The sequence below is a fragment of the Amborella trichopoda genome, chromosome 1 (assembly GCF_054954075.1).
Source record: "Amborella trichopoda isolate Santa Cruz 75 chromosome 1, AtrichopodaSantaCruz75HAP2 v2.0, whole genome shotgun sequence".
NCBI classification, from domain to species: domain Eukaryota; kingdom Viridiplantae; phylum Streptophyta; class Magnoliopsida; order Amborellales; family Amborellaceae; genus Amborella; species Amborella trichopoda.
This window is the reverse complement of record NC_142336.1, coordinates 6,323,769-6,337,628: the sequence shown is the minus strand read 5'-3', so window position 1 is coordinate 6,337,628 and position 13,860 is coordinate 6,323,769. Positions and strand designations below refer to the sequence as shown.

The 13,860-nt window shown below is 36.2% G+C and overlaps 1 protein-coding gene across 3 annotated transcripts; it reads left to right on the top strand.

Annotated features, from left to right (window-relative positions):
• Positions 1 to 211: 211 nt before the first annotated feature.
• UBC22 (ubiquitin-conjugating enzyme 22) lies at positions 212 to 13,356 on the top strand. Of its 3 annotated transcripts, none has more exons than XM_006832830.4 (7): positions 212 to 417; positions 3,983 to 4,144; positions 4,236 to 4,380; positions 4,488 to 4,565; positions 4,670 to 4,782; positions 10,177 to 10,280; positions 12,646 to 13,356. In XM_006832830.4, the coding sequence occupies exons 2-7, from the start codon at positions 4,142 to 4,144 to the stop codon at positions 12,986 to 12,988; spliced, it is 786 nt and encodes a 261-aa protein (XP_006832893.1). In that variant the 5' UTR covers positions 212 to 417; positions 3,983 to 4,141; the 3' UTR covers positions 12,989 to 13,356. The 3 variants fall into 3 exon arrangements, with proteins under 3 accessions (XP_006832893.1, XP_011620407.1, XP_020518002.1); XM_011622105.3 differs by having other exon boundaries at positions 335 to 613; XM_020662343.2 differs by lacking the exon at positions 212 to 417 and adding an exon at positions 665 to 987.
• Positions 13,357 to 13,860: the final 504 nt, after the last annotated feature.

Sequence of the window (13,860 nt, the reverse complement as noted above, 5' to 3'; positions counted from 1 at the left end):
TTTCTGGCTGTTTTCTCTGTCTAAATATGGGTTTCTCCTTGTTTTCGCTTTATATATCTTTCTTCTCTCTCTAAATATTATATTCTCGTTATTTTCTCTCTCTAAAAATTAGATCGTTTTTCTCTCTTGTTTTCTCGCTGCTCTCTTTCTAACTCATTCCTTACCTCCCTCTGTCTCTCTCTACATTTCTTTCACGCTTCACTCTCTCTATGTTCTCTCGCTACCTTATTTTTCCTCTCTCTCTCTCATTTTCGCTTCACGCTCTGTACTCTCTCTCTCTTTCTCTCTCTCTCACACTAAATATATAGGAGCAGAGCACATGATTTTGCGTCAATAATGCCATTTCGCTTTCTGTAAAGGCTTGTGATCGCAGTGAAGAGAGAGAGAGACCGATAGAGAAATCTGGAACATGCTAAGGTTAGTCAATTTTATCCATTCTTTTCGGATCGAGACTTTCTGTTTAGGGTTAATGCTTTCGGTTTTTCTTGTTGAAAATGGTGAATGATTTGCTTGATCATGTACTCTTTTTAGCTATTTGTATGAAAGAGAGGTTATCCTGTTTCACTTTGGGGCCGTGTAGTGTTTGCATGCAAAATGGCATGCTCAGTATCTGGTAATTGCTTTCTTTGTGGAATAAAATGGTGAAAATTTTGAATTTTTATGTATATTCTCGTTCCTCATTTTGTTGCGAAAGGGATTATGGACTGCAATTGATTATCACTGTAAATTCAGACATATGGGTCGTCCATATTGGTTTTCTTTTTGGGGAAGTAGGCCCTTTTTGGGTTGACTTGGGTTCTATATTAGGGTTCTTTATGGTGGAGTAGGGTGGTTTTTGGTATTTTAGGGTGGTAAAGGTTCCTGTTTTTGTCTGGTTCGCTAGTTTATTGTGTTTTTATTTTATCTTTTTTCGAGTTTAAAAGATGTTTCTTTGGCTAGAATCGTGAACAATGCGGTAACGATGCACTTTGTAATTGCATATTGAGAGTTTGGTTCCTTTCTTTTTGTCAATTTGGTGTTTTTTATGTTTTTGTTATGATCAGGTGGTTCTGATGGATTGGATCATTTGTTGAATTTATCATTTCTATGCGGTGCACTTTGGTTTCATTCTTATGGTTTTTTTTGTAAGATATGAGAAGAAACATTAGATCCTCCCTGTGAGTTATTTGTTGAGGTGATGGATCTTGGTGCCAACACTCAAAAAAAGAAATAGATCATGGATCTTTGTTCATTTTTATTTTTTGAATTTGGCTATCATTCTTGAATAGGTGAATAAATTTGATATAGTCCTCTCTTTGTGGATTCATCTGTTTATGTTATGGTTGGTCTTTGTTCTGGTGAACCTGGGTTTCTTTGGCTTATTAAATATTTAATATGTTTGAAGCATTTATATCATTGTTTTTATGCTAGTGGTCTCAATGCTTTCATCATTATAGAGCCACATAAATTTGTTAATGAAGTTTTTGGGAGATTGGTCTTTTTCTGTGTCTACTTGCGGAATTTGAAAGAAACTTGTTCAAATGGAAGAGAATCACAAAAAGAAAAAGATGGTTTGATTGATTCACATGCTCGTAGGTTCCTAATTCTGTTCTGTGTAATGACCTTTGGTTGGTGGATAGGTTTTCTTTCATTGTTTGGTATATGTCTTTGGTTTTTTATCACGGGGTAAATTAAAGGTTTAAAAGAAACGAGTGATTTTCTCATTGATTCTGGTGTCCATTTATAGCAAAAAATGAGTTTAATTGGACATGAGTAATGAATATTTGGTGTTTTTATTGTGTATGTCTTTGGAGGAAAGAGTTTAAGCATCTCAGGCAAGGTAGAGCAATTCTGATGTAGCGTGGTCAATAACCATGTCACTTGTTAAGGTTGTGACTGTTTTTTCTTTTTTTAAACCTCCTATTTGTCTAAATCTTATTTGCTAGTAAACTTTTCAGCTTTAGTTTCATGCTCCAATGGAGCTACTGCTTTCATTTCTCATCCCTGCCATTTGTATCTCCTCTCTTTATTTCCTCCATCCTTTCTTGAAGGTTCTTTTGCCTTATCCTTGTGCTCCATATATTTCTTTTGGTGTGTCATTCTTTGAATTCCCCTCTGAGAATTCCCTTCTCTCTTCAGAGTCTCATCCTCTGCATTTCCTTATGACTTCCGTCATCCCAAGTGTACATGATTCCTCAATTGCAGTATTGGTAGATGGAGAACATGAGATTGGTTGAACTGTACTTCTTTATAACAAGGGATTCACAAGTGGATCCATAGATATATGAAATAATAATAATATATCATTAAAAATAAAAGTCATAAATCTATTCAGCAACTCAGTTCATAATAACTTCTCCTGAGTAAAAATGATAAAAGAAATCTTCATTTTATCAGCAGGGACTGAATGTGCTTTTTCCTTTATATATCTTACAATCAAATATTCCCATCCCTTCCCTAAGTTACAGGGCCATCTAGTGGAAGCATATCTTGCAAGTTATTCTAAACTGCTGGTGGTATATATCAATTAACAGTAGGCATAATTCTTCATAGATAACAATGACACTTACATTTTGATAATTTAACATACCATTGCTCTAAAAATTAATTGTTTAATTGGAGTGATCTGTATTTTGTTAGTTAGGGCTATTGAAGATTGGAATTATTATCAAATTAAAAAACTTTCAAAAATGATTTTTTTTTTCTGTTTTATGTAGTTTCTTGAAAGATCATTTTTGTAGCAATTTATAAGGAGTGTCTACTCTGCATATTAAGTACCTCAGTGAAATAAGAGAAAATCTCTCTAGTGTTTCTGCAAAATGGTGGAGACCTCATCTTTCAGAAATGCTACTTGCAGTTTTGTAACTATGCTAACTTCAAAATTGAGATTTTGATAGAGCCAGATGTCTTATATTAGTGATTGTCTACAAAGAGACTATTTCTTTTTTGTACATGGAGGTAACAATCATTTCCACTCATTAGATGTCAAATTGGATGGCTTGGGGTGGGTCACGAAGTTTGAGCATTTTTTTTTGGAACTTCGTGTTTATTCAATGAACAAGAATGATTGTGACCTCCATTTGCAAAAGGTAAATGGTCTCTTTGTGGACAATCCCTTTATATTAAGATAAGGTTCACAATGTACATGTATTATATCCTTAGCTATATGTTCTTACAGCACCTCTTGGAAAATATCCTTAGCTATTATATATGTACATATTATTTCTTTAGCTATATGTTCTTGAAGAACCTCTGAGAAAATAACTAATGGTTGAAACAGTAACACCATGTTGGTTGCACAATGTGTTACATAAGATCTTGAAAATTTGTATAATGCTTGATATTATGGGGCGTAAATGCAAAATCTCTAATCTAGTCCATCCTCAGTGATAAAGGAAAATATCTTTAGCTATATATGTATGTGTTATATCTTTAGTTATATGTTCTTAAAGAACCTCTTGGAAAACAACTAATGGTTGAAACAGCAACACCATGTTAGTTGCAGAATGTGTTACATAAAATCTTGAAAATTTGTGTTATGTGGGAACCTAAATGCAAAATCTTGAATATAGTCGATCTTTACTGCTAATGGCTCAGGGAGGCTGGGGCTTGCCAAAATTACCAATTATTATATTATTCTTATTGTTCTGTTTGATAGCACGAGTCAAAACTCAAACAATATTTTCTGAATTATTGCAGCTCAAAAGCAATCAATTGGTGACTCTGTGTAGCATGAATTTGATGACATCATACACGTATTATATCTTTAGCTACATGTTTGTGAAGAACCTCTTGGAAAATGACTCATGATTGAAATGGTTACAGCATGTTGGTGGCAGAATATAGATTTTAGGACCCAAATGTAAAATATTGAATCTAGAACATTGGTGCAAATGGCCTGGGAGGCTGCGGGGGCTTGGCAATATACCCATTTATTATTCTTACTGCTGTTTGATTGGAAGAGTGAAAACTCAAAATCTTTTTTTCTGAATTATTATTGCAGGTCAACCATATTTGAGATTTAAGTGGTGACTTTTTGTGGCATGAATTTGGTCACATCATATTTTTCCAAATTTGCAAGCAGTTGAGAACACTAGCTTAACAAGTTATTTCTGGGAACTGACAATTTTACAAGCGACAAAGGCTTATTTCTTGGAAGGCTATGGTAACTCCTTTACATTATGTATTTGTTTAATTTGTGTTTCCAAGTCAGCATTTCTTCTGCTGCTCTTAAATGCTTCGATGCATTTGTTCAGGCTACCAATGAAAATCTTCCACCCACTGTTATAAGAGAACTTGCAAAGGAGTTGAAGAATCTTGATGAGACTCCACCCGAGGGAATTAAAGTTGGCATAAATGATGATAACTTTTCTACTATATATGCAGACATAGAGGGTCCAGGTATATGGTAGTTACGCTAACATTTATCTTGTGAAAACCACATATCATGGTCTAATTTTTTGGATGATGTGCCCAATGCATGTTTGTCGCATTTATTCACCTTGCAGCTGGTACCCCCTATGAAAATGGTGTTTTCCGGATGAAGTTGGTGTTATCTCATGACTTTCCACACTCACCTCCTAAGGGTCAGTTTCCGGATGAAGTTGGTGTTTCTCCATTCTCTAGTAGTGTTGACATTATTTGTTCGCACAACTGAAGTTAGTAAAAACACTCTTTCCACCTATTTCAGGTTACTTTTTGACTAAAATCTTTCATCCAAATGTTGCCACCAATGGTGAGATTTGTGTGAACACCTTGAAGAAGGATTGGAACCCCAGTCTTGGATTGCGCCATGTGCTTCTTGTAAGTTCTAATTTACATATATGAACTTGAATGGTTTTCACCAGTAAGATATCTTGATGGGTTGAAGTGTTCTTATTCTTACATTCTATTTTTTATATATGTGGTAATTTAAATGGCCTGTATAGCTAATTGAATTAGTGGGTTTCTGTTGGTTATATTTGTGGTGTGTTGTAGGATCCTTTATCTGCTGAAGTCAAATGCATGGTTTGGAAACCAATGTTAAATTTTCGATGAATTTCCCCGAAATCTCACAAACATATTGGATAATTTTCTGTTACTATATATTAGTTGATATGAAACTTGTAACCTTTTAGCCACAATTTAATTTCTAATCCACAATTTAATTTCTAAAGTTTTTGGTCAATCTTTAATAGTTTCATTTGCCTAAACGGTCATAATGTTAACTAAATGTAGGCCTTAAAATTAACAATAGTATTTTCACTGTAAGAAAAATGGTCTAGCCACCTAGGTGTGTTTCTTTTGTCAACATTGGATCTTAAGAATTAAAAATACTGAAAGATTAGGGCACTCTATGACGGGCTTGTAGTAAGGGGTTCATGGGCTTAATTGAGTCTCCCCAGTGGGTCATAATTTTTTTGGAAACCCCTTGATCCAAGTGAGTGTCCAGTGTCCACAACATTCATCCACTAAAATTCGTTCTGACTGAGCTTCCATTCCACTATGATATAGTCCCTCCAGAAATGTACAGCCAATTTACTGTATCACTGGTCACGATCAATTTCTAGAATGGTTGAAGCCACTACTACAAGATGAACAAAGCATGCATTTCGATACCTCCTATCTCATTAGTCTAGTGCCATCTCTGAAGACTACCAGTCACTCCCATATTACCCTTTTATTCAATTGAAATATATGCATATTATTTGAAGGATGGGGATTCTAGAGTCTGCCGACTCATATGTACACATGCATCCCCCATCTAAAATCCATCTTAAAAATGGAAAAAAAAGGCGATCATGAATATTGGATATCAATCCTTGGTGACGAGACCCCTCTAGCCACCTAGGCATGTTTCTTTTTTATCCAATTTTTTAGGAATTCATGATCTAGGCCAAGGCAATCATGAATATGGAAAAAAAAAAATCAATTTTTTAAGAAAATTAAAATATGTTTTTTTGGGGATCTTTTTTGCACCATTCATATTTATTTTGGTCCGGTGCACTTTACACTTCATCCATCTTCATCATTCCAGTCACTCCCATATTGCCCTTTAATTCAATTGAAATTTATGTATCTTATTTAAAGGATGGGGTTTCTATGTGTCAGCCGACTCATATGTACACATGCATCCCCCCTCTAAAATCCATCTTAAAAATGGATTGTTGATCCAAATTTTTAGGAATTCATGATCTAGGCCAAGGTGATCATGAATGTGGAAAAAAATAAAATAAAAAATCAAATTTTAATAAAAATTAAAATGTGCTTTTTTTGGGGATCGTTTTTGCAATGTTCATATGTTATTTTGGTGCGGTGCACTTTACACATCATCCATCTTCAATATCTATCTTAAGGTTTGGACTTCACAGGTGAGCGGGCTCTTGCATCAGCTGACTCACATAAAACTTTTCCTTATTTAAATAGGAGCACATTCAATCACTCATTTTCTTAATAATTTTCCCAGCACTATTGCTGCAAATCAATGGTATTGTTGGTATTGCAACCCACATCCTTAGTGGTCAAATGTGGTAATATTTTTTTATATACCCATTGTTAGATATATTAGGTCCATAATAATGGCATGATGAATGATACATTAATGATGTTGGCATGACACTACTTCAAACTACTTGTGACCACATATTTGTATGAATCTTTTAATAGTTAATAACGAGGAAAAAGTGGCAGCTCCAACATGGAACTTGGGCCCTTGGAACACCGAAAACTCAGGACAATTGTAGTAGACTAGCCGGAGTCTTCACCAAGCCCCCCAATGACGCAAAAATTTCAGGAAAGAATTTGGAAAAACACCTGAAAAAATAGTAAAAAATGGGGAAAAACTAGAAAGGAAAACAACATCATAGTATATGTAAGTTGAGAAAGAAGTTTTCAGAAAATAGAAAAATATTACTTAGGTAATGGATCATTTTATCCGAATTCTTAGAAAAATGAGGGAATTATAAAATGTAGGAAAAGAAAACATAAATGTATTACTTAGGCTATGTTCCAAATGGGTAGCTAGCCCCTATATTTAAGCTTTCCAAATTTGACAGTTGGAAATATGACCATTGGGAATATGACCATTGGGAATATGACTATTGGGGATATGGCTGTTAGAAATATGGCCATTAAGAATATAGCCATTGGGAATATGGCCATTAAGAATATAGCCATTTGGAATATGGCCATTAGGAAATGGACCCCACATTAATTATGAGGCCTTTGGGCCATTATTCCAACATCTTTCTCTTAGTCAAAAGGTCGAATGCACTAGCGTTCCTTAGACACAAGATTTTCCCATAAAAGGCTTTAGTCAATTGTGACATGGTTCCAACAAATTCCCACTTGGTCTTTCTTAGTCACAAGATTTGCCCATATATTTCCTTCTCTCTAAACCTTCCCTGATCGGTCTTTGAGAAACGGCCCTCCAAGGATTTAGGCATGTGCTTTTCCTCATATGATTCGTCTGAAATCATTTAGAAAATAGTTATTTATTTTATATATTATATTTAGAAAGAAATTTATAAAGGATAACCAAGTTACAGATTTTTTGCACAAAATATTTGCCATGCCATCATGAAGATTTTCATGCTAACGCTGATTTATCAGTCATGGTAAGGGCAATTTACATAATGAGGATTTTCACTCTAATGCGAATTTGTCAACTCATTCAAAATAGTTTGGCATCGTGAGGGCAAATCACATCATGAGTCACGCTAATGTGGATTTTGTCAACTCATGCAGCATAGAATGGCATCGTGAGGAGCAAATTACACGAGGATTGTCATGCTAATGCGGATTTTGTTAACTCATGAAAAATAGTATGCCATTGTGAGGCCTCATGGCCACCACATCTGCCAACACAATGACTGCATGTGCCAACACAATGGCATAGCCACTCGTCACCTGCACCAACACAATGGTCACATGTGCCAACAAACGCATGCGCCAACATAATGACCACATGTGCTAATACAGTAACCACTCACCACATGCACCAACACAATGTTCACATTTGCCAACACAATCGCCACATGCGTTACTACAATAGCCACTTGCCATGTGCCAACACAATGGTCGCATTTGCCAACACAATGGTCGCATGTGTTACTACAATAGCCACTCACCACATGTGCCTACACGATGGTCACATGCACCAATACAATGGCCATATGTGCTACTAGCCTGAAATCCTCATGATAAAAATCCATTACAAGAATATGTTTTCTTTCTATCATGAGTAGCGAAATCTGTTTTAACATGACATTATGGAAATTTTGAGAGGTAGTCACTTCATAATAAAACTATGAATATTTGTCATGAGAGGTACATCTGCAAAAGCATCAGAAAAATCTCTTGACAAAGCATTGTCACACTGGTAGTGCTCAAAAATAGGAGTGAACCTTTGACAGATTGCTAGGCTCAGCCCTCATATAACCAAGTGGGAGGATGTATGTGCATGTGGCCATTGTGTTGGCATGGACATTGTGTTAGCACATGCAGTGATTGTATTGGTGGATGTGACCATTGTATTGGCACATGTGGTGACAGATTACTAGGCTCGGCCCATATGACCAAGTGGGAGGATGTATGTGCATGTGGCCATTGTGTTGGCATATAGACATTGTGTTATCGCATGCGGTGATTGTATTGGTGAATGTGACCATTGTATTGGCACATGTGGTGAGTTGCTATTGTAGTAGCACATGTGGCTGCATATGGAATAAATCAATTATAGATTAATTAATTACAATATATCATATATACCCTGAACTGGGGATGTTGCTGTTGAGTCCGAGTAACTCAGGCGAGTTAAGAGTTTTCTTACACAGATTAATACCATAAAATGCTCTTGCAATTCTACAAAGTATCTATAACTTTACAAGTCATCATTGGAATACATTGTTGCTTATGTTATTACTTTGTCGAGCTGTTGATACTGTTTCAACTGCATGTCATATGTTAGAGGCATAAAGTTCTGAATAACTGAGGTTTACGTAACTCTGGAAGAAAGTTGAAATTTGAAGGTTTGAGCTTGGTAGAGATCTTTGAGACACTTCTCATACTGTTTCTTTTAGGTCAGAGTCTTTTTGGTGGGGGTGGGTGTAGGATTGTGATGTTAATAGCTTTCTTTGACAAGAGTTTGACGAGGATAAGGCTTTGTGATTCGGATATGTAAGGGCCTTTTTTTCTTTTGATTGGGAGATAAAGCTGTCTTTTTGTTGTTTTAGTTCAGTTGGTCCATTATACTCGGATATGAGATTAATTGATGATGCAGCACTTTGATTGCTCGAAAAATGAGAATGTAATTTTTTGGGTTTTGTGTCTTTGCCATGAATGATGACCTAAATGCACGTTACCCCAACACCTTAGGTGGGGTTCGTATTGCGTGTCAATGTGTTCGGACACTGGCTATATACATAACTAAAGAGTTCTAGAAGGCTATGAAGTTTTGACATCTTTTGTGGGAGTTCTGAAATCTATCACTCAGCCAGCTCATTTTGTGTAATAAAAGGACAAACTGTAATTTATATGTATATTTTGTGCTAGCTTTTTACACCAAAGTACTGTACACTTTAGGCATGTAGTAGATACGACACTAACACTACCTAAATGACCTAGAACAAGAGAGAGAAAGAAACCTAGGTGAAATACATGAAAGGGACTGCCTGAAATTGTGCACTTTGCAAAAAGGACCCTCTCGCCTAGTGTTCAATTCCAGAATCTTTTGAGCGTTCTCTCTTCTAAAATTTCCTAGTTAAGGTATCTTGAAGTTCTGTTTGAGCAAGGAGTGTTTTTTCACTGGAGGTTGTGATTAGTGTCCTAGACAATGTTTTTAATTTGTTTGCAGAGTCTAAATTTATCTCCAAGTACTATTGCGTAATACTAAAGGAAAATTTATAAAAATACCTATAAGAGATGAACTATTTAACAATTACCCATAGTGTTTGATTTAATTTTGAGATGCCCATCAAAAGACGAATGATCATGAGTTAGAATAGTTGCAAATGTGTAAAAATATTAAATAGTGCCTCATGGGTATTTTGATAAATTTCCTAAAACTAAAAAACTATCTTACTATCATAATTAGTGGTGCCCTGTCAGTTGAGCATTACAGTTCAGACACTAAATAATTTCTTAGCATTTTACCATGAAAACGAGTGGAAATACGGAAAATAACGTGAACCTAATTCTGTGGTTATGTGATGATAACAGGTTGTCAGATGTCTACTGATAGAACCCTTCCCAGAATCAGCTTTGAATGAACAAGCTGGTAAGATGTTGCTTGAAGATTATGAGGAATATGCTCGGCATGCCAGGTGAGGCATCTATACCTTTCGAACTTTTTCTTTCTTGATATTCAAAACAATTATAAATGTAATCCGAGTGTTGAGTGGAACTAGAATGCTAACATATGTGTTACAAATATATGATAATGTGCCAATGAAATGAATTTTGAACCACATGTTGCACAGAATTTTTGATAGATTGCAAGTCTTGGTTGGTTTACTGTGCTAATAAAATTTGTACCGCTATGTAAGTGCCAGGATTTGGATTTGCCAGATACCTTTTTGGTCTTTGTATTGTTAAGAGCTTGTTGTAGTTATTACTGAGACGAGAGTTTGGTGTAGATCACCATCATCTGGTCACTAGTGTTAATTCACCATGCTTTTTGATAGATTGCAAGTCTTGGTTGGTTTACTGTGCTAATAAAATTTGTACCGCTATGTAAGTGCCAGGATTTGGATTTGCCAGATACCTTTTTGGTCTTTGTATTGTTAAGAGCTTGTTGTAGTTATTACTGAGACGAGAGTTTGGTGTAGATCACCATCATCTGGTCACTAGTGTTAATTCACCATGCTTTTTGATAGATTGCAAGTCTTGGTTGGTTTACTGTGCTAATAAAATTTGTACCGCTATGTAAGTGCCAGGATTTGGATTTGCCAGATACCTTTTTGGTCTTTGTATTGTTAAGAGCTTGTTGTAGTTATTACTGAGACGAGAGTTTGGTGTAGATCACCATCATCTGGTCACTAGTGTTAATTCACCATGCTTTTTGATAGATTGCAAGTCTTGGTTGGTTTACTGTGCTAATAAAATTTGTACCGCTATGTAAGTGCCAGGATTTGGATTTGCCAGATACCTTTTTGGTCTTTGTATTGTTAAGAGCTTGTTGTAGTTATTACTGAGACGAGAGTTTGGTGTAGATCACCATCATCTGGTCACTAGTGTTAATTCACCATGCTTTTAAGTCTACGCACCAAGATGTAGTTGAGAGGGAGCAAGGGAGTGCTGCATACTTCTGTGAATTTTTCTCGAGACCAGATACTATAATACCATTGCAGTTTGCCTTGTTTGTAGTGCTTGGTAGCACACTCCCCCACAACCACACTCTCCTTTTTGCTTGGGCTCAAAACCCTGAGACACCAGCGTTCTCACTCTAGTCCATATCTGCTCACCCAACAGTTTAATTTCTGCACTTACTTTTCTCTTTGCTTGGGCTCTAAACCCTAATTTCATGAGACCAATCCAAATGGGTACTATAGTATCACGTACAAGTTTCATTATGCATCCCCCAGTCCTATTTATCCTAGTGGAGCTGAGTAACCCTTACCGCTTAAAAATAAGGCAGCTTTAAAAGCGGACAATTCCAACTCCTTTGGCAGTATGGACAGTGGATGTTGGGTCTAAGCTCCCAACACTCACAGTTACTTCCTTTTCTTTGCAGACTATATCAAACCACACCTCATTTATCAAATCACGCCTAAAATATCAACAATTTCACATTTATCAACTATCCTAATTCTTGATTACGTGTCTTTGATGGGCTTCTCGATATTAAATAAAAAATAATGGGTGGGATGTTAAATAGTTTCATCTCTTTGTTTCTGTTGGGATTGTAAACAATGAGACAATTTACCTTTGACATAAAGAGGTCACAATTATGTACAACCATCTGATGTGAAATCTGTAGCTTTGGTGTGTCACAAAGTTCGAAAAAAATTCTTTTGAAGTTTGTGCATGGTCGATGGAATAAATGCAACCATCCAATTTCACATTCAATGGTCAAGATCAATTGTGACCACCTTGTACCAAAGATAAACGGTCTCATTGTATATTTTTCTGTTTCTTTTTTTGTTAGTTTCCTTGTTTTTTTTTAAATTAAATCAATAGAAATGGTGAGATTTTTTAAATAGTTCATCTCTTGGTTGCTTTTTGATAAATTTCCTTTTCTTTTCATGAGTTGGTGTGATTTATGATGGTTCTCTTGTACGTGACACGAGATTTTGACGTGCCCTTAATGTTGGTTTCCTGACACGAGTGTGTGTGTGTGTGTTCGACCTTGTTCTCATGTTTGTGATACTATTTTCCCTGCATATGAGAAATGTTAAAATAGTTCACAAGATGGTGTGGCTTCTGATGTCAATGTGGTGGTTATTTCTTGCACAAGAGAAGGTTGTCGTGCCTTTGATGTTGGTTTTGTGATGTGAGAGTGTGTTAAACCGTGTTTCATGTTTTTGATGTTTTCAGTTTCCTTGCATATGATAGAAGAGCGATAGAGAGTTTGATCTTATTTCATGTTCTAATGCATGCACGCACGGAGAGAGAGAGAGTGAGATCGTATTTCACTTATTTCATGCTATGAGAAATTTGTGATCTTCACTTTCTTTAATGTGTGTGCAGGCTCTACACCGGCATCCATGCCCTCAAGCCCAAGGCCAAGCCCAAGACTGCCATCTCAGAGTCCACCACCGCCCTAAATGTGGACCAGACCAACACAGTAGTGGGCCCTGCTGCAGCAGCAGCAGCAGCCCCTCTTCCACCTCTCTCCTCTTGCATGGGCAACAACAACAACAACAAGAGTAGTGGCCAAGAGAATGCAAGCTCAACCACTGCTGACGCAATCCCACCTCTAAACACACTGCAAAAGAAGGAAGGTAGTAGTGTTGTGATAGGTGTGGGTAACAAAGTTCAGGTTGATAAGAAGAAGATGGATGCTAGAAAGAAGAGCTTGAAAAGATTATAAGGGGGGGAGAGAGAGAGTAGGAAAGCAAAGAGTTGATGGCGGTTTTCCACTTAGGACACTTCCATCCATCACTGTAGAAGAAGTGATTTTTGTGCTTAAGAGTATAATCAAATCCGTTTTGATAGAAGGAAGAAAATTTGGAGGGGTTTGAATCGAAAGATTGGGCGGAGACGGTTATATAATAAAAAAGGAGGAACTTGATTTTCCCTTGTTCGTGTGAAATGGTGACTCTTTTAGCTTCTTTTTATTAAATTTGTTTTTCCTTCCATTTTTTTGGGGTTACTTGAAACTATAGCCCTGTTTGGAGAGAGCGCTGTCTTAACATGGACAATTCAAAATATCAATCATATGGGATTATGTGTACAAAAGAGACTATTTATCTTTTTGGACATGGAAGTCACAATCATTCTCATTCAGTTGTCAAATTAGATGGTTTGGGGTGAGTACCGAAATTTGATAAAAAATTTTTGGAACTGTCTATTCAATGATTCTTATGACCATCTATTTTGAAATTTAAAGGACAATAATGAATGTGACGTCTATGTATGACAGATAAATCCCATGTCATATTGTCTTTAAAATTGCTGGGTCATGTTTTGTTAATGATTTAACTAATCAATTGCAGCAGTACGTTACAAGTTTGATTCTACCCCTAAAATATTTTTCAAGTTGTGCTTGGAGTGAGAAATTAACACTAAAAGTGTTTTTAGGGGTCTTTTTTTTCGCCAAATGTTAACACTAAATGTCTGTTTGGGTAGGTTTTTCTTCTTTTTTTATTTTTTTCCTCTTTTTTTGTTGAAGTCTGTGGCATCTGGTTTCATGTTGAGCAAATCACAGTGCTGGGGAGGTCATTTATCCCCTGTTCATTTTGG

Excerpts from the sequence above, each read along its gene's own strand:
- UBC22 (XM_006832830.4), top strand. Across the intron at positions 4,783-10,176 it reads GATTGCGCCATGTGCTTCTT|GTTGTCAGATGTCTACTGAT; the intron begins GTAAGTTCTAAT and ends TGATGATAACAG. Across the intron at positions 10,281-12,645 it reads GAATATGCTCGGCATGCCAG|GCTCTACACCGGCATCCATG; the intron begins GTGAGGCATCTA and ends ATGTGTGTGCAG.